At 29.3% G+C, this 20,857-nt stretch overlaps 4 protein-coding genes across 7 annotated transcripts in view; 3 read left to right on the top strand and 1 right to left on the bottom strand.

The window, feature by feature from the left end:
• LOC107067064 (uncharacterized) overlaps nt 1–1,868 on the bottom strand; it is a 36,986-nt gene extending 35,118 nt beyond the window's left edge. Inside the window, 1 exon segment of the mRNA XM_089170770.1 lies at nt 1,704–1,868. The gene's annotated coding sequence lies outside the window, so the exon portion shown is untranslated.
• A 3,539-nt stretch (nt 1,869–5,407) lies between these two features.
• LOC107067067 (uncharacterized) lies at nt 5,408–6,743 on the top strand. Its single transcript, XM_015322240.2, has 3 exons — nt 5,408–5,637; nt 5,957–6,116; nt 6,433–6,743. Exons 1-3 carry the CDS (start codon nt 5,500–5,502, stop codon nt 6,585–6,587), a joined length of 453 nt encoding a protein of 150 aa, XP_015177726.1. The 5' UTR covers nt 5,408–5,499; the 3' UTR covers nt 6,588–6,743.
• A 5,396-nt stretch (nt 6,744–12,139) lies between these two features.
• Xport-A (exit protein of rhodopsin and TRP A) lies at nt 12,140–14,747 on the top strand. 4 transcript variants are annotated; one of them, XM_015322242.2, is made up of 2 exons: nt 12,140–12,243; nt 14,218–14,747. In XM_015322242.2, the coding sequence occupies exon 2, from the start codon at nt 14,242–14,244 to the stop codon at nt 14,539–14,541; it is 300 nt and encodes a 99-aa protein (XP_015177728.1). In that variant the 5' UTR covers nt 12,140–12,243; nt 14,218–14,241; the 3' UTR covers nt 14,542–14,747. The 4 variants fall into 4 exon arrangements, with proteins under 4 accessions (XP_015177728.1, XP_015177727.1, XP_015177729.1 ...); XM_015322241.2 differs by having other exon boundaries at nt 12,165–12,323; XM_015322243.2 differs by lacking the exon at nt 12,140–12,243 and adding an exon at nt 12,324–12,463.
• A 9-nt stretch (nt 14,748–14,756) lies between these two features.
• Nucleotides 14,757–16,336, top strand: LOC107067066 (uncharacterized). The gene has a single exon (XM_015322238.2). It carries the CDS (start codon nt 14,757–14,759, stop codon nt 15,582–15,584), a length of 828 nt encoding a protein of 275 aa, XP_015177724.1. The 3' UTR covers nt 15,585–16,336.
• The last annotated feature ends 4,521 nt before the right edge of the window (nt 16,337–20,857 follow it).

The following is a 20,857-nucleotide window of genomic DNA, read 5'->3' on the forward strand; positions in this document are numbered from 1 at the left end:
TGCCTGCCTGCCTGCCTGCCTTCCTGACGATGACTCGGTGCAAAAGGTGCTAACAACGTTCAGCGCGAAGTGAAAAAAAAAGAAAAATAAAAGAAAGAAAGAAAAAAGTGCTTGTAAAAGTCGGAAAGTTGTATCAATGAATTTTTACAAAGTCAATTAAATGACGTGTAACTACCTTTTCTTTATATTTCCATAGGTACACCTTTTTATCAGTTTAATATTAATAAAAAATAAATAGAACATTATTTTTTTTTAACACTAAATATCAAATGAAAGTTTTATTTAATAAGAAAAAAAGAATAGAAAAAGCCAATGAAAAAATGATGGTTTTGCAAGAAAATATAAATTATTTGTATGATTTTTGCGTATATTAAACCAATTGCGTATATTAAAAGTTTGAAATATAAATTCTAATAAAATCTAACGAAATAAAATTATTTTTTTATTCTTAAACCCTTCCAATGATTAGTTGTGTTTTTCCATAGCTTTCAAATGTATAAATACGTTTCTACTTATAGTAAAATTAACATTATAAATTAACGTCACGGTAAACAGTTGAATAGAATCGATAAGGTTAATTAAATCACATTTAATAAAGGCTCGCGTTCTGGTTTAAACATTGAGCTAGTTTATAGAACCTTCCACCACCGTTTACATTCACTTCTAAATTAAAGAAACTCCTACTGTACGTAGAGGAGACAATCACGAGTACACATACATTCACACATCTATAAAACTTACGTATACACTCACACTTTAGTAAGCTTATAATCTCTCAACGTGGCGTTCCCCATGAACAAAAGCTCGGCTTTTCAACTAGATTAAAGTATTCCCTTTTTTTTATTATTATTATTTTTTTTTTCAACTTTTCCAGCTCTTTTTACTTTTCCCGCCAATTTTTTTGCTGACACATAGCTGATAGGAAAATAAAACAATAGTAAATATAGTTTAAAAATATAATTGAAATTCGTTTTATATAATATGAAAAATGTTTTTTTTTTTTTTTAATTTTAAATAGATGAAATTTTCGTTTTCTTTTCCCATTTTACTTTCAAATTGAGTGATCGAGAAATGGCGCGAAATTCGAATAGTTTCATTCTTGTCGTTTATTCTTTTTCTCTATGTTATACTGTTTTCATTCTTTTCAATCATACACATACATGCATACATACATACATACACTGCACCTTACTTCGCATTCGAGGAAAATATCGTGCACTCGAAGATCTCGAACTGAACTCTGAACTTTGAAGAATCGAACTTTCTTAGAGATCATGAGTTGCACTTTACTTGCTGAAAATGTCAATGCTCAGTAAGTTCAACCTTTTATAGGACTATTCTAAAAATATTTTTCAGAAAATAAAGAAGAAATAGAAAAGTGGTGATTCCTAGTATCCTAATAATTTTCTATTCCACATTTCAATTATTAATTTTCCATCCTATTTATTGAAATTATTATCATGAAAAATCCCATCAAGTTTACGTATTTTAATTTCAATAAAATAAATGAATAAGAGAATTCATTAAACTTATATTACATATGTACAGGGAAAAAAAAAGAAAAAGAATAAAATACACAAATGAATAAAATTAACAATTGTTAAATAAAAAAATATTTACGAATTAAACAAATAGCTTTCGATGTTACAAAAGCACAGAAAAAAAAGATCTGTTAAAATTATATTTAGATTAAATTATTCTACCTATTAAAATACGTATAGATAAATAGAATGATGATCTATTTTATATTTAAATCTTATTGGTTAGAAAAATAATAATTAAATATAAATAATGTTTTGATGATAATCACGAACTCCGAGGTTGATTCGACGAAAAGGTTGTTCGCGACTAGGATGCTAGATGAATACTGAGGCACGTCATCGGTTGCCGGTTTCCAACCCCCTTCTACCACTCTACTTGCACCACCACCACCAGCACCAGCACCACCACTACCACCCCCAATACATCTTTCTCACTTTGACTCCCTCGTACACCCTCGTACACCTTCGGCAAACGCGAATACCCACGCAACTGTTGCGCCCACGCCCAACGACGATCATCATCCCTTAACATTTTTTTTACCACCCCCATTCTACTCTTATTTTCCTTCTATTCCTCCTTTCTCTATTTCTATTCCTATTTTTATTTCTTTCTCCCTCTCTCTCTCTCTCTTTTTTTTCGCTTTTAATCACACGAGCTGATATTTCTAGAAAAAAAGACAAAAAAAATATTTTAAAAAAAAGTTACACGTAGAATGAAGAAAAATATTTTTTATAGGGAGAAACGATTCTTTATTTATATTCTGTAAATGTTTTTTTTTCTTTTTGTTTGTTTTTGTTTTTTCGAAATTGTCACGATTGAAATGTAAAGAGAATATAAAATGTATTTAGCAAATACCCATACATTAATATTTTATCATGTGTCTTTCATTTGTTAATTAAAAATTATATAATTAATTTTTTTCTTTTTTGTTTTTTAAAATCACACGAGGTGGTAAAGAACATAGAATATTTTATTGCAATAATTCGATGAAAATCTAACAAATAAAATTATCAATACTCGAAATGTATCGGTGCATATGTTTTTTATTTCTCAAGTTTTGTATGCAACCCAAACATATGTAAACAAATACAAACGTATACATGCAAACCCGTATTTGTATTATCAGAAATAGGCTAATTGCAGAAGCGAACACAATTCTCAAGCTTTTAATTTCGTCTTTCAAACTCTAACGAAACGAAACGAAACGAGACAAGACAAGACAAGACGATACGAACGATCAAAACAACGAGAACAACAAAACAACGTTTGTTACGTTCGAAACAATCGTGAAACACGGATACTAATTATTTTCTATCGGCAAGGATTTCCAACGCTTAAAGTTTCAACTTCGTAAATGCTTATCCTTCTAATTAATTGACCTAGATTTATCGAAAGAGCAATGCGAGTTTCTCGAAGTCTTCTTCTCTTCTCTAATCGAGACACGAGAAGTGACGTCCTTGTTGAATTTCGTTTTCCACGTAGGATCAAATTGTTCTAGAGAAAAAGTAAGAAAAGCATAAAACAAAAAAAAATTGCAATAGAAAAAAAAAAAAAAAGAATAATAAGAAGAAAAAATAACGAGAAGAAAAATAGAAAAGATCAAAATTGGATGGGTACTCTTCTGGGTATCATTTTTAATTATTATATTTTAAATTGTTTATAGTATTTTTGGAACTTCATTCACTTTCATAATTAATAACACTTTGTAAATTATATACGTTCAATGTAACATATAAATAAAATTAAATGATATAAGCAAAAATACTTGATGAATAAACCTATTTTTATGACGGTGCCCATATAAAATACAATACCATCATAGTATTTTGTACAATTTTGATTTTAAATTTCTTTGAAATATGAGAAACACTTTGAGTACACTCTCTATATTTTATTTCATCCCCCCACCCTCCGTTTCTTTTTGGTTATCGATGAGAAAAACGAACAGACCGGTTATACAATCGATATTGGAATTTTGGGATACTCCTCATCTTCAATAGAAAAAAAAAATAAACAAAAAGGAAAAAAAAAATAATAGTAAAGTTAAAAATAAAAGATGACCGATCTGAATATATATATATATACAAAGCTAGTTCAGACACAAGAGAATTTTAATTAACCAATTAGTTAATCCTTAACAAGTTTTTTACTTTTTCCTAAAAAAAAAAACCCCTCGTTTCACGCGCTTACGATTTTACTAATAAAAAAAAAATTGATAAATTTCAGAAGAAAGAAAGAAAGAAAGAAAGAAATAAAACCCCAAAAAGTGAAATAAAAGAAGATTAGCTCGACTAATCTAAATCCATCCGGAATGCTTCGTATCCTTCGTATCCTTCGTAACATGGAAAGGATATTGCAAAGCCAGTAAAACGTAACCACCCCAATCCAGCCGATCAACACGATTTCTATTGGACATTTTCCAATCAACAACGTGTAAAACAATTAACGTGAGAAAAACCTCGTATAATTTGTTCTATGACCATTTGCGATATTTAATTATTTCGCGAAAAAAAAAAGAACAAAAGGAAAACAAAAACAAAAATAAAAATAAAAAATAAAACAAGATTATAAAAATAAAGAAAAAGAGAGAATGCGTTTTACCGTGACTTTTACTATGTCTTAGTAACTACAACCCCTTTTTTTCTTATTTTTTTTTTTATTTCATATATCCGTATATACGTGAAGACCCCTCTCTCTTAGTTCACTTTAACTCGCGTTCGTCTTCATTTCTCGAACTACCACTCGGATTTAAGGGTAGTACTCTCTCTCTCTCTCTCTCTCTCTCTCTCTCTTTCTCTCTCTCTCTGAACTAAAAAAGCCCCCGGGTATTTCTGAAAACACTGAGAAAAAGCAAGGCCAACCTTTTCCTTTTTCTCTTCTTTTTCTCTCTCTCTTTCTTAATTTTCACCTTTCTTCTTTGTAAGAAAGAGGTTGTTCTTTTGTCACGTGAAAGGCATCATTTAAAAAACAAAAAAAGAAAAAAGAAAAGAAAAGGAAAAGAGAAAAAGAGAGAGAGAAAGGATTAGACTTCTCGAGAGTTTGAAATTTCGTGTCGTTGAACTTTAAAATGTTCAAAACTTGTATTGCAACATGAACACTTTTGTTAATATAACATTGTGTATTTTATGTTTTCATAATCATTAAAGTAAAGCCTATTACATAAGTAAATATTATTAAATAAAATTTAAACATAACAATAATAATAATAAATTTAATTAGAAATGAGTTGGTATACTTTGCTCATAAATATCTTGATTACACTGCACGCTCATATTTGTTTTTTATATTTTTCCGTAAAAAAAGAAAAAAAAAGAAAAAAAAGAAAAAAAAGGGAGAAAAGAAAAAACCTTGTACGTAAAAAGTTCGACGAAATTTAATACGCTTAATAAAAAGGGTCAGAAAGCTTTCCATGAATTTACATCAATTCTCTGTTTTTGCCCTGGATAGTTTACTCTCTTTCTCTTTAATCAAAAAACAAATTAAAAAATTCCTTTTCTGTAAGAATGTAATTATATTAATTCTTTTATTAATTAATCATGATTCTTTATTAACCATCAACGTTATATTACATTATCTACACGAATAATAAGCAAATTTGACTACCACGAATAAACATTATGATAAAAATAAATAAAAATAAAAATAATAATATAATATCAATTTCTTTCCTTCTTTTTTTTGTTATTTTGATATTTTTTCTTTTCTCTAACATGTTTTGTGATTCAGTTTATCGGACACACCCACGTAAAAGTCAACTTCATTATTTGTATTCAAGGAAGAAAAAAAAGGTAGAAGAGACCGTCGATGAAATCAGGATGAGTGTCACGAGCGTGTGTAGCAGATAAAACCCGTTTGTTCAACGACGACGACGACGACGAAGACCACCACGACTTCAGACCTTCGATGGTTTTCTATAAAAGAAACGGTCGCCAGACTATATCCTAACAAACGTACAGAATGTTTCGTTCAATCTTCTTCGTTGCTCTCTTCCACCTCGGATTCTTATTTTCGATCATTTCAACGATCGATATATCGAATACGAAGAAAACTGATATCAGTTTAAGTGAAAACGATATTGTACCTAAAAATCAACTGGTGAGTCAACAACTAAAAAAACCAACAATAATAAATTATTTTAATTATTAATAATTTTCTTTTTTCATCAATTTAAATAAAAACTATGCAAACTTGTGCTATTATAATTCAACGTTAAAGAACGTTAATCAATTTATTTATCAGTCGAAATAAATGAATTGTGATATGCACACAATATACTTAAAAATTATTAAATTAACGTTAACTGCTTAGAATAATAGACGCGATTTGGAAATATGGACGCAAAAAGTTACAAAATAAAATTTTGAAATAAACACTTGAATAAAATGAATAAAAATATATTTGTTCAAATTTCTAGAAACAATTAGTACCATCATCAGATCGTTCGACGTCGTTCATTGGTGATGCATTCTCCGGCAATCGATATCCAAATGAAGTTGTTTACAGACGAATTTTACAGTTTGATAATCCTACCACAGAAATTCATAGTTTTTCGATGACTTTAAATGTACCAAACGGTGAGTATTAATTAATTAATTACGATTTTAAAATTAAATTGTTGTAAATATATGAAGAAGAAATTTGGAACCATGTTTATCCTCCGGTGACAATTCTAACACTGAAAAATTACTTTCAATGTAAATTGTATACAAAATCCAAGCACGTATTTGTTTTTATTTTATTTCTTAACTTAAAATCAACTTAGTACATAAGATAGTTTTTATAATTTATTAAATAGTTTAGAATTATATCAACATTTTATAACAAAACTACAGCAACGCATGGTCGGAGCATTCTAATTTATATATAAATTGTTTGTTTGATTTTACTTAGGTATTATCAACTATGTGAATATCATGAACAATCAAGGTAGTTATGCTGTTGCCTGTATCGACGAATCAACACTCGAATCATCCAAAGTCCTCGTACATTACCGCATACCAGCTAGCAGTACTTCAAATTTACTGCTCATCGTTGCAGCACATTGATTACAATTTCTAATTAAAATTAATCTTAAGAGTTATAATATCTTATTTTATTTCTAATTTTATTCGACATCAAATGAAACACGATGTTAATTAAATTATTGTTATAATTATTATTACAATACTGTGATAACAATAAATATTTTTATTCTAATAAGATTTCATTCTTATTATCCTAATCCAGGGGTAGGCAATCTTTTGAGTTGGAAGAGCCAAAAATTACAATTTACAAAATTTCAAAGTTTTTAAAGAGCCACTCAATTTTAACTAAAGAGCCGCAGGTTGCCAACCCCTGTCCTAATCTAAACGATATTTAATTCTTTTTAAGAAAAAATTCTTCTTCGATTAATGTAAATGTAAATGAAAATCAAAATGAACTCCCACAACAAAACCACACGTCGCGAAGTCGTTGTATATTGTAGACAGGCGTCAATATTTGTCATTCGAACATGAGAGGAATTTTACACCCATGCTGATTCATAATGTTAATTAACAAGGATATACGTATAGGTATATACGTTTCCAGTGGAATGTATAATTAATCGAATCGACGAAACATTCGAATGTCATCTGACTATGGGGATACCTAATCGAATAGCACCAACGAAATATGCGTTATGATGATTCATGTAACATATAACGTGAAACATAATATAATGTGTTATTATAATCCTTATTTATTCACACCTTAGAAATATTGTAAGGTATTCAAACTAGACAATAATTATTGTACAAACTGTATTAAGCTGATAATTTAATTCTTTATTTAACACTAGATTGCCCGAGACTTTATATATTCTTATATTGCCCAAAAGCAGTCAAAATGACTGCTCTACATTTTATGCAAATAAAAGTACAAATAAAATCTTTTTATGTGTACATCTTCCGTACACAACATATTTGCTACTAACATCTAACGCAAGATAAAAAAAAAAATCAGAATTTGGAAGGAATAAGAAAAAGGAAGAGTTTGGAAAAATAGAACCTTAGGGTATAAGATAATCCTGATTTATCAGAATAGAAGAAAGTATCTTTCTATCGTCTAGCAGGTATTCCTCTTCCATTATTTTCACTTGGAATTCAACGTCAATTTTCTCTCGAATCAGGATACACGTTTCCCCGTTGTAAAGCTCTTGTTAAAGAAGAAACAAAGAAAAAAAAAGGAAAAAAGGAAAGAAGAAATTTCCCGCGAAAAGGGAACGGAAGATAAGAGAAGAGAGAAAGAAAATGTAAGTAGAGTAGAAGTTGGTCCCGTAGGAACATTCCTAACTATTAGAGTTACGAGCTGTTCCTTGGAGAAAAGTATAGTAAGCATTGATAATGTTGTCTCTGAGGGGAAAGGGATAATCTCTTTTACGTTTATTTCAGTATAACACTGTAAATATCTTCAATAATATATCGCATCATTATAAAAATTAATTTGCTTAGACAATTATATGAAAACAAGAAAAAAAAAACAAAGTACAAATATTGCATAGTCAATTTTTGTTAATGTTTCAATATTTTAAAATTATTTTGTATTAGCTGCAACAACAAATCAAATAGAAATTTTTCCGTATCGTCGAATCTAAAAACTTGTCAGTTCACATCATTTTATTTAAAATAAAAAATAATACAATTTGTGTATATGTGTGTGTGCTTAGGCGTAACTATTTGTACAAAAAGAAAATAATAAGAAAGTACTAATAAAAAATAATAAATAATAAAACAATAAGTTAAATAAGAAATAAAAAAAAAATAAAATAAAAATTAGCGAAGGGAGATGTGGGAGGAGTGAAAGTAGATGATGCAAAAACAGACTCATTGTCATACCTAGTAGAGAAATTTCATCGACCGGAAACAATGCGACTACGCGTACAAGAAATAATTACGAACGTGTTTCACGTGGTAGTTGTAATCCAAATTATAAAACACACTCATACACACGTGAACGTATAAAGAGTGTGAGGGTGCGAAAAGAGGAGACTATTAAAGATAGGATTGTGTTCACTTGGATAGTGTGTAAAAGGTGGAAAAGTACTAAGTTCTCTTTCTCTCTTTCTCACATACACATATATAGACACACAAATACACATAAATATCATGATGACGCATTTAAAACTAAATTGCACTTTCAGCAGTAACTTCGATTGCGGATAATAAGAGAGGGAGGGAGGGGAGAGAGGAGAGAGGGAGAGGGTGTATGTACCGAACGATACTTTTTCAAATCCTTAAGATTAAAGAACTTCCTTAGTCTTTCGATCGATTATCGATAATTAAACAAAAAAACGACTCCTACTATTCCGTGTCATATGAAAAAATAAAAAGAGTTTTGACTTCTTGATAAAAAAAAGAAAAAGGAAATAAAAGAGAGAAAAAGAGAGAGAGGAGAAAATAAAACAAAGAAATAATATAATAATTGTTAGTTAATCGAAAGAAATGTGTGTATTGTTGTTTAAACACACCAAGTATATGATCGGAGTACCGTCCTCTTCGAAATTCACCTTCAGACTAGCACGTTATCCTCTATCAAAATTCTTATATTTAATATTGTTTATATGACTTTCCTAACGTTGCGCATGTGTACAACGGCAATAATATTCCCAATAAAGATAATTTAACATTATAACAATCAGATTTTAACATTCTTTTCATTCTAACGTTATTATTTTATCACTCTTGCACAATGATGACTAGAACAGTACAATTTTCTCTATAATGGAAGTAGTATGCATTAAAGTATTAAAATAAATTTTAATTAATCAAAGAAAATGTCGTTGTTCTTACAAACACGATTTCTCTACTCTTTCATTAATATCCCATGTTCTAAGAAAATGAAAGAATGAATACGCCTGTGTATGTGTGTCTATGTGTGTTTAAAAAAGGACTAGAGAGAAAAAGAGTATAAGAAAGGATATTTTCAGAATGATTAAGTTATTCCAATCACGAGGATCGTTAACTCTTGGCATGAAACGATGAAGAATCTCATGGGGCTTTTGAAAGTTACATGATAGTTTAACCGAAAAAACATAAACCATTAGATTCAAATTTGTTCTTATTATTTTAATAATTCTTAAAATATTTTTTCTTTAATTTATATCTTAAGTAAATGAGTTAAAAAGAAAAATTGATGAATTAGGATACGTGTAGTATGGAAGGAAACGTTGTTTAAGTATTAGCCTAATTGATAAGAGAACTTGTCATGTTATATCACTACTAGTAGTAGTAGTAGTAGTAGTAATAGTTGATGTTGCTCGTTAAGCAAGAAGCCGAACTATGCGATTTATATAGTCATCTCTTTGGTATTAAAGATAGCATTATCGAGGAAGTTGAGAGTTCTTCGGGATAATCCTGTTATGAGTCAATCTCAGCGTCAAAAATAAGGAAGGCCTCGTTTGAGGACGCTTTAATCCTTATAAAGCTATCGTATAAAGTATTTCAACAAAACAAAACAAAAATAGACAAGAAAAAAATATAATCGAAAAACAACAAAAATGAATATGAAGAGAGAAGGATTAAAACGCGATTAAAAAGCGTTGTATATTATACTATAAAATTGCATCAAAATTATAACGTTCAAAAGAATTTGAACTTTACGAAGAAGTTTCTTATATAATTATATAAAAGAGAATAATTGAAATACCAAACCAATAAAATTAAAACACAAATATTTAAAAAAAAAAGAAATAATTAATTTTGTATTATTTATTATTTTGATTGATGTCAAAAAAATATTATTGACGAAATAGTATTTGTTAAAAATATCAAAAAAAGAGATATGCATCAAAAATGAGACAAATTCAGCGTTCACTCCAAAGTTTATAGTTTTTTTTTTTTTATTCTTTTTCTCTTCCTCCAACGCTTTTAGCGATACGTGCACGTTCAGTCCTCGTACTAAATCCCTTTCCGATATCTTTCGAGAGAAAGGAAATTAAATTTGCTCGAATATCCAAGCGAGCATCGACGAAAGAGAAAGAAATAATAAGTCGATTGCGCGAATTCACCCTCCATCTACTCTCAAACCCATTGTAGTCAAGTTCACGTTCGTTATTTATGTCTCTATTTCCAAGAGAGCTTATATTATATTCTATAATTCCTATCCGAGTCACTGCCAGAGATTCCCGGCAGCAAGCATGCGAATAACTACTCGATAAGTATAATAAAAAATAATTCCAACTACAAAATTAAAATAAAACGAATCAAATGAAATACATAGACGTAATATTCTACAAGGGTTAGATATTAAATTTTTATTTGTATTATTACTATTACTATTATTATTATTATTTTCAATTATTCAAACATCTCACAACTCAAAGATCAAAAATAAGACAATAACTATTAATTATAATTCAAATGATTAAAACTCCACTTATTTAATATCTAAATACCTAGATAATACCTAGTTGGTCCCAAACCCAAATAAAAGAGCAGGGTTGGAGGGAGACAACAACACACGAAACTACACCATGAAAAATCTTTCTAAATGAATCTTTAAAACGTGACTTACATAAACAAAAATATACATATACATATAAAAGAATCGAATAAACAAAAGAAATGTAAAAAATACTATAATACCTGGAAGCATAAACTTAAATCTTACCTTTTAATTCGATTATTATACTTTCTTGGCACGACCAAGCTTATCGATCGATCTAATACAACAAGAACGTTTGAAGAAGAAAAAGTTTCTCAATGGCCAACTACGTGATCTGAAAATAAATTAAGTCAATAAATTATCTATATATAAATATATAAATATAGATATATCATTTAATGAGTACTTTCAATTATATCGCAAATTGGGTATCCATAGCAAGAACTGGTGACAGGTAATTAAAACGGTTAAGCCTGATTCGCTAACAATATATTGTATGATGGGTCGTGGGATCATCAAGTGATAAAATGTTTGACGTTGATTGATCGACTATTACACAACAATTTATCCGATATCTTATTCAGCCGCGAAATTTGAAAGTTCGTTCGATTGACAATGTTGCCAAAATAATCTAAGTTATGTTGTTAGATATAGTTTTGACAAATCACAAATTAAAAAGAACCATTTTTGAAGTATTCTTTTTTCTTTTTAATCAATTTTTAATATACACATGACAATATTTTATAATCAATTTTATATTATTTTTTAAATAAAATACTTATTGTTAGTTTGATAGAAAAAAAAAACATATTTTCTGATTGAATATTTTGCAATACATTCGTGTAAATAATTTGTTAATACAAATATTATAATTTTATACTATCATTTCTTCAAACATTTTTTTCTCTTTTTATTCATTTATTTACTTGACGTTTGTTGGAATTCATCAAAGAAAAAAGCTTTAATTACAAATTTCATTGAGAAAAGAAAAGGAAAACGTTTTAATTAATCGGCATTCTTTCCCACAAAGAATTTTATTTTTCTTTTTTTTTTGTTTTTTGTTTTGTATTTATTTATTTTTATATAAAAATCATAAACGAGTAGAAAAAGGAAATTTTTGAGAACCATCGGCAGCATTGCAGGTAGTCCTGTAACGAGCTTACAAACTCGTGAAGCCCTTTCGATGTATGCTAGGCGCACTCTCGACAAGTATCAACGAGAAAACTTCGTAGTTTCGTTCGACATTTGCGCGAGATTTTCAACTCACTTGCGTTACAACATTTTTTCCCTCAAGCGAAAGTAAGAAAAAACAAAATAAAACAACAAAGTTTGAAATTGGTCTTATATTGGTCTTATAGTGATTGTTAGTTATTTCAATTGTGAGTGAATAACGTAACAATAATTTATAAACGTTTTGTAGAAAATATTTGTAAATGCCAAATTTAAAAGATACATATTATAAAATTCTGTAATACACTTAAAATTAAAAAAATGGGATCAGCAAATTTGTTTGAAACTGGTAAATTTGTTCAACAATTTTCGATTGTTCTATTCGATGCTGATCGATCGTAAAAAGAAGAATCAGAGAAACAGAAAAGGAGAGAGAGAAAGTAACTAGAAGTATAGTGAGTTCAAACAAGTATTGAGAGTGGTCAACTATTTTTGTCATGGACAAGTTTCGATAGTGCATTATGCGAAGTTCAAGTGGGAATAACGATGATAGCAAAAGTTCGCTAACTAGGCGACCCTTCAAGCCATTTTCTCTCTCTTTCTCTTTGAATCATAGAAAATGAGATTCTGTTCGTGACAGGGTATACAGAACTGTTAAATAATATTTCATTCAATTAACCCGATTTCATCATTTTATTTATCGATCAACTTTAATTATGTAACAATATTAAAATATTTACTTAACAATTCATAAGATTAATAATTAATAAATTAATAATTGAGAAGCCCTAATCGTTGTGAAAATTAAAATATTAATTTTGTAAATAATTTAATCGATCGAAATGGTAAAGGAAAACACGTGGATCAGTTAATGGTGGGAAAGTTAATCAATGATTTAGTGTGTGTCTACGATAAAAGATACTTTTATCATTTTTAGGAATTCTACATAAAATATACTGTCTGTATAATGTGTCTATTATAAATTCGTTGATCGTCGTCATTCGATAAACATTCTTTTTCTTACGATCTCACAGTGTCAGGACACAGTTAAATGTATTAGTTCTCTCGATTCGACTAATGTCGGGAGTTCGTTGAGAGAGTCTCGACGTTGAGAAATGCCAAAGCAACATCATAGTTTACGGTGGGAAATTAATAGCAAGCTAGTAAACTCTTCTCAAATATATATATGTATAGTAGTATACTAACTCACAAGGAGAGCAAATGTCACTGGCCGTTCTCACGTAAATATCTTTCTATCGAATGTTTTAAACAACTAACACCGATAATAAAAAAACATTTTTAATCAATTTTCATTTAATTCAAATCAAATTTTTATAACAAATATTACAATAACATAATACATAATATTATATTAAAATATAATCCTAAATAACTAATAAAATAAAATAATTGTTAATCATGTCAATAAACAAAGATGTGAAATAGCAACGAAATGATTTATCATAAAAATATGAAGCTTTAAATTACCATAAAATTTCAATCTACAAACGAATGTTTTTGCAAATTAATACAACAACAAAAAGAAAATGGAAAGTGGCATGGCGCGTAAATTTAATTTAAAAAGATAGAAAAATTCTATTAATTAATTAATCTTACCGGTTGATCGGTCGTTGTGATTCGAAGTATTAATTGAGATGCAGAGTTTCGCGTATGACAAAACTTCTGGAATACGAATACGTAAACTACTTCCTCTCATTTTCTTTTTTTTTTTTTACGTATAAGCATACGAAAGTGTTTGTGTGTGTGTGTGTGTGTGTGTGTGTGTGAATGAGAGAAAAAGAGAAAGCTAACTCGAACGAATACATAATCACTTCCATCCCGTATCGATTAACGTAAGAATTTCCTAATTAGTACGACGATCACATTGGGGTACGTTTAAATGCAATGCTTCTGACATGATTCTAATGGTGGTACTTCTAACACGATCGAAACTGAACACGTTAGAGCGAGTTTCAATCCAAGATGAATACTCAATCAACGATCATTGAACCCATTAGCTCTTGGAATTCTAGCTAGAATTTAGCAATAATCAAATGGAAAAAACAAATTTAACAATAAATTTATTCTTCATTTATTTTTCAGATGTAATTTCAGCATTTGACAAATATGAAGAAACGAATGAACAATACTGAAAGTAAAAATACGAAAAATCGTTCAAACGAGGATAAGGATAAAAATGATGAAAAAGATAAAGACAAGAAAACTATACAAAGATTGGAACAAAACGAAGATACTTCTAATCAGGGTTTTGGAGAGTGGCTTAGATCTAATGACGGTGCAGAAATGATGAGACTATTTGTAATCGCCAATTCACTTTTATTGTTCGTCACGATGGCTTGGCCTAATATGAAAGAATCTTACTATTTCATTCGTGATTATTTTATGGGAGAAGAGGACGATTATTGAACACTAATTTACTACTTTCTACTAACTTTCGAAAGAAATAGCAAGAAGATCGTGTGTATTTAATTTAATTTTTCTTTCTTTTTATTATGGTATATTATTTTTAAACGAACAAGAAACTTGATAATCGTGAAGAAACCATTTCGAAAAGGAAAACTTTCTTCTTTTTTCTCTTGGTGATTTAAAAAAAAAAAAAAAGCAAACCATCATCAATCAAAATGTTGGCGGCTTTCATTCGATGCGCATTTCTCATAGGAATTCTTGGTTGGTACAGCATCAGCGTGTGGAAAATGATCGACGGTTATTTTAGAGATCAATTTGCCAGTTACCTGCACGAGGAATATCGAAAAAATCCCCATATGAAGTCTGACGTGAAGGATGTCAAGGGTACCGATAAAAAAGATAATCACGTTATCGACGGGAACGTTCTGATACAAAAACTTGAGGAACTTCAACGAAAGGAAAGTTGTTCCATCGATAAAGTAGATTCCGAACCAAATGTTGAATCTTGTGAAATTGTGGAAATTTCTAAATTAATTGACCGACCGAACGAGCCCGTTGAAAAGAAAGAAATTTTGGAGATCATCGTTACGGAAAAGGAAGATTCGAATAACGATGAACAAATGTCGATAAAAGGGCCCGACAAAATTGCGGAAATTTTGCAAAAGGAAAAACCGAAAAAGAAAAAACTTATCTCGAAAAAAGAAGAAGAAGAAATTGAAGAAGAAAAAGAAAAATCCAAGAAGCGTAGTAGGAAGAAGAAACGCGTTAAAACTATCACTTTGAAAGAAGAAGATTTTTTAAGCGTCAAAAAGAGACAACGGGGAACCATTGGACAGGATGAAGATTTTTGGGAATTTGAAGAGGACAAAGGGGAGGGTGAAAAAGAGAGGGAGGAGATGAAGGGTATACGAGTGGCCGATCTTCCATTCAAACCAAAACTGGATATTGGTCGTTTGGAAAGAATTACGCCTGATGAATACTGCCCTTTGACCTTGGAAGACGAACTTTCTTGCGAGGAAACCACTGAGTGGTCCTTCAAATAATAATCATGACTAGTATGATGATCCTGATGGAATTTTAAACGAAATTTAAACGAAAATTCGTCCGTTTTACAATTTCAATTTATGTTCGTTTAGAGTTGTAATGTTCTACATTTGAATAAAAAAAGAAACAAAAAATTATGGACGAGTAGTATAAACAAACAAAAATGGGACAAATTTATGCTACTATCTAATAAATATAAAACAATAAATAATACAATAATATCTATCTATCTATATCTATATATATACATATTACATTTATTTAATTAATTTTAATAGTATTTAATAGAAAAAAAGGTTTTCTTATCGAATCTTTTCTATTAACATGAAAAAAATCTTACTATTAGAATTTACCTACTTACTATTAGATTTTCTTGATCACCTGTTAACCGAGCTGAGGAAAGACTCAAGCATATTACACAAAGATTGCATTAATTTATTCCGTTTGGTGAGTGGCGAGTTGTAAATTTAAGAGTTATTACGCAAACTTCTCGTTACGATATAACTATCATACGAGTTTTGAACGTTGAAAATGCGTGCCCAAACGATTCAAATTATAATATTTATCATCCTTGTAACTGTGAACATTTCGCATTTCATGTTTTCCTAATTTTATAAAATGCATTTAACTTAACGATCAGCTTTAGCTAATACATATCTAATTATAAAACATATACAAAAAAAATTGTAATACGTTTGTTATTCAATTATGTTAATTATAATAATACAATAAATATATGCTTGAAAATGTTTTGAGGAGTAAAAAAGAGATTTGTAAAAAAACAAAAACAAAAACAACAACAACAAAAATTAACTTGTACGACAAGGAACAAATTTTCTTCATTTCCTCCTGTCGAAAATGATTACGTCGACGACTACTACTACTACTACTACTACTACTACTACTACTACTACTACTATAATGAAATAACTGATTTACGAAGCGGATACGCGTAACGTATGTTTAATGCAAATGAAATGCAATAAGGCGTAAACACGGGTAGCATAAGGAGACTAATCCTACGTCCTTGAGGCACGTTGGCCGTCCTCCATGATGGATGAAATTTATTTATTTTTTTTGCCTCTTGGTATCTTCATTCGCAGGTCCTTAAAAAAAATCATTTCTTTTCTTTTTTCTCTTTTTATAAAAAATTTACTTGACCACCTTAACCGAGTGACACCATTTCCCATAATTGAAATAATTCTTATAGGTTTTTTTTCTTTTCATATTTAAAAAATGTATGATAAAAAAATGATTATATATAAAAATTATTTCTAAAAATTATACCTATTTTTTATCAGTATATTTACATTTATATAATCATATTTGTTATTTATATATATTTATGTTTAGTATAAAATTAAATATCATTTAAATGGATCATACATTTTTACAAAATAATTTAAAACATTTGAAAATTAATGCATTAATACTACAACTACAGGGTATAATAAACATAAAAAATATATCAAATAAATTTGTTATTAACAAATTTGATAGTTAAAAACGTATAAAAGAAAATTTTGAAATTTGTAACCGATAGCCTATTCCTACAAATCCATTTGATTCTTCTACGACATATACATATACGTAAGTAAATATGTGAATAAAAGTATATAAGTTTTCTACATATGACCAAAGAAGGTATCGGTTGCATTCAGAAGCGATGACGCTTCATGATCGTATGCGGAATACTAAAAACGATATAGTTCACGAACGGGAAATCGTTTACATTTATTTTTGTTTCCTTGTATCAATACAGACGTCTGCAATGAAAAAAGAAAAGAAAAAAATAAATACGCAAGTAGGTATTTCAATTATGTAGAATAAATTTCTAGAAAGATGGTGACCTTCGACGATAAAAAAGAAAAATAAGAAAAATAAATAAAACAGAAAAAAACAGACAGAAAGAATAAAAACAAGGTACTCGTTATCGCATTACGATTGACGATAACATTATGCAATAGTACAGAGGTAGAGTGAGTGATCATGCATGTTCTACAAGGTGTAACTAAAAATACGTGATTTTATTTGAAAAATAATTTTCTCAAATGTATCAAAACATCAAAATAAAAAAAAAAAAAAAAACAAATAAAAATGTGTAGATTAGAATAAAGCAAGTTTATTTATTTTGTTAACGATTATTTGTGTCACCGAGGTGTAACTATGATTTATGATAAAATTTTAAAAATAATGTTCTCTTACATAACAAAACGATAAAAATATATTACATTGAAATTAGACCGGAAATAATGAACATTAAGTATTTTATAAGATTTTTAAGTATGATCTATGAGTACTGCAATTCAGATTATTTATTTGAATTATGATACACTATGTTGATATTTATTTGCATGGGATGTTCCATGTAATCTCTATTTTCTATATGAATACAGAGCTTAGTTTGTTGGTTCGTTGAATTCCGAACGTGCTTTGAAATAATCTCACATTAGTTATGGTTGAGAGAGAGTATGATAATAAATAAAAATTTTGCGGACGTATTGAAACGTTCTACCATTAAATTATTGTCATTAAATTTCATTCCAGTAAATATAAAATAACTATCGAATCACAATTGAAAATTTTATAACTGAAAACTAAATTCTTTTAACTTAATTTTTTGTTTAATATTGAATATTTGTATAAAAATGATGTTTACTTGTAAGAAAATATTTTTAAAACATCTATCGATCAAATTTCAGTTATCATAATTAATATTATCAACTCGTGTATTTGTATTAATAAATAAGAAATATGATACACGCGATAGCAAATGAGAATTGTTTTACCATGACAGGGTTTAACACCACAGGGGCACGAGTTAAAATAATTCAATATTTACAGATTCAAATTAATACAATATAAAAGTAATGCATTATTTTCTACGTTACTTTAGTTACACTCTGTATGTGCAGTTACATAGGTGTATCGTTTTACCTGTACTCACGGTCAATGAAGATATGTAATAAGTACGCAGGAAATGTGAGAGACCTACTGTATCTTTAACAACAATTCAAGTATTTCACATATGTTTGTATGTACTACATTTTTTAGGTCAATAATTTTACAAAATTGTAATCCTTTTTTTTTATTATTTCCACGTAAATCGTTTATTTTTTTTCGCTACTTTAGAAAAACAAAAGAAACTGATTATTTATTTATTTGTTCTGTATTTTAATTATATGGAAGATAAAAATACTGAAAGAAAAAACACGTACTTATGTATGTAATATCTGAACGTTTAAAGGGAAGAGGAAATGGTAAGAAAAGAAATACTTAAGGTAGAGAACGCAAGGTAGGACGCAAGAAATGCGATTTTCTAACTAAACGATCGAGAAAAGTGCGTACCGGCAATGGCCTCGTTCGTTCACCACGATGACCGTCAATTTTCCCAGCAAATGACGACTTCCCGCTGTCGTTCCGATTTCCAACTTCTTTATATCTATTTTATCTACCTTCTCTTTCTTCACCTTTATTTATTTCATTACGCATTCATAAATGCGATAGATTCAAATGATGATTCGTTTGATCGGTAACTCCAAAATTTACGATTTAATTTTTTATCAAACAAAATGAATTGACAAACGCACAAACAATGAAATAGAATCATTAATAATATTTTAATCTTTCCGTAAGTTAGGTTGCATTAAAATAAGAGGAGAGGAAGATATGGTTGATAACGAACGTAGGTAGTAGCATTTAATCAAAAAAAAGAAAAAAAGAAGTAGAAAAGAAAGAAAGATAGACAAGTACGCCTACCATCGTTTCCGGAGAAAAAGTAAGAGGAAAAGGGACGGATAGATAGGGGGACCCATAAAGGAAAGGAGAAAGATATAGAACAACAATGGTCCTAACACAGAACCAACGACGACGACGACGACGACGACGACGACGACGACGACAAAGATAACGAAAAGGTGGACGAGGAGGAACAAGGGGATGAAAGAGGAGGTGTACGCGCCAAACAGTTTCCAGATTCCAACTATAGGAGAGTCGCTCGAAAACTCGTCTCTCGAATACCTGTTGCTCCTTTATCTTTCTCTCTCTTTCTCTCTTACTCCCTTGCCGGAAGAACTAAACCCACCACCAGGATAGAATTGTGTAGAAAATTATAGACTCCATATCTCTTCGATGGAATAACTCGTCCAAATCAAATCAACGCACAAAACAAAATTAGATTAAAATTTCTATTTCAAAATCCAACGAACAATGTTGTTAATACGAATGCTAATGGTGGTGGTGGTGGTGATGGGGCGGTGGTGGGAGGGAAACGATTATTAGTGACAAATATATATTCGTCCTGTTTGCTGCATCAATTTTTCTAAAATAAAAAAAATATAAAAACATACGTAAATTAAATTCAATTATAATTAATATATAATATAAAATTTTTAATTGAATAGAGATTTGTGTGTTACACCGTTGATTAAAGTACACTGTATTAGTATAAATATTCTTTCTATTTCACTTCATTTTTGAAACAAAAATGTAAAAAAATACTCAATTAATTTATAATATAAAAACGCAAATCCTATATATAAATGACTTAATTAAATATAAATATGTATTCTGAATTATAAAAGATATTTGTCTTGTTGACTCAATTTAAAAATAAATACAAAATGCAGCTAAATTAAATAAATATAATTGAAGTGCAAATAATTGTTGAATATAATTTATATTTTCTATATAAATAATGAATGTTGATTATTATCGTAAATCGAAAGTTAAGTGAAAACAGGACGAATAAAAATTAAAACTGAATATTACACATTTTTCGTAAATGAAAGTTCAGTGAAAGTTTCTCTTTGATATAATGAATAACAATAAAAAATATATATAAAAGGATTGAAATAACAATAAATTCAAGAAAAGAGTTAATTGTTCGATAATAATAATTGATCAATTATTATTAAAATTATAACAAAATGATTATTATGTATAGTAAATCTCTTTGGAAACTTTCGCTAGGGAGAGAGAGACCTGTTGCACGTGAACCTTCGGACCCCCCGTGTGCGCATTCCAAAAAGGTAGGAGGAAGAAGAGGCGAGAAAGAGAAGGAAGGAACTAAGGAAAGAGAACACCATAGAAAAAGACAGCAGCAGAGACAGAGACCGAGATAGAAATAGAAAGAGAGAGAGAGAGAGAGAGAGAGAGAGAGAGAGGGAGAGAGACGCCGGTATTCAGAAAAAGAGTTCCTAGAAAGAAAAGGACAATGTTCATCTAAAAAAGAAGACAGAAATAAAGAGAAAAACTTTAGGAAAGGAAGGAC

The sequence above is a fragment of the Polistes dominula genome, unplaced genomic scaffold (genome assembly GCF_049000335.1).
Source record: "Polistes dominula isolate Pdom_NZ unplaced genomic scaffold, Pdom_raw_medaka contig_79, whole genome shotgun sequence".
NCBI classification, from domain to species: Eukaryota; Metazoa; Arthropoda; class Insecta; order Hymenoptera; family Vespidae; genus Polistes; species Polistes dominula.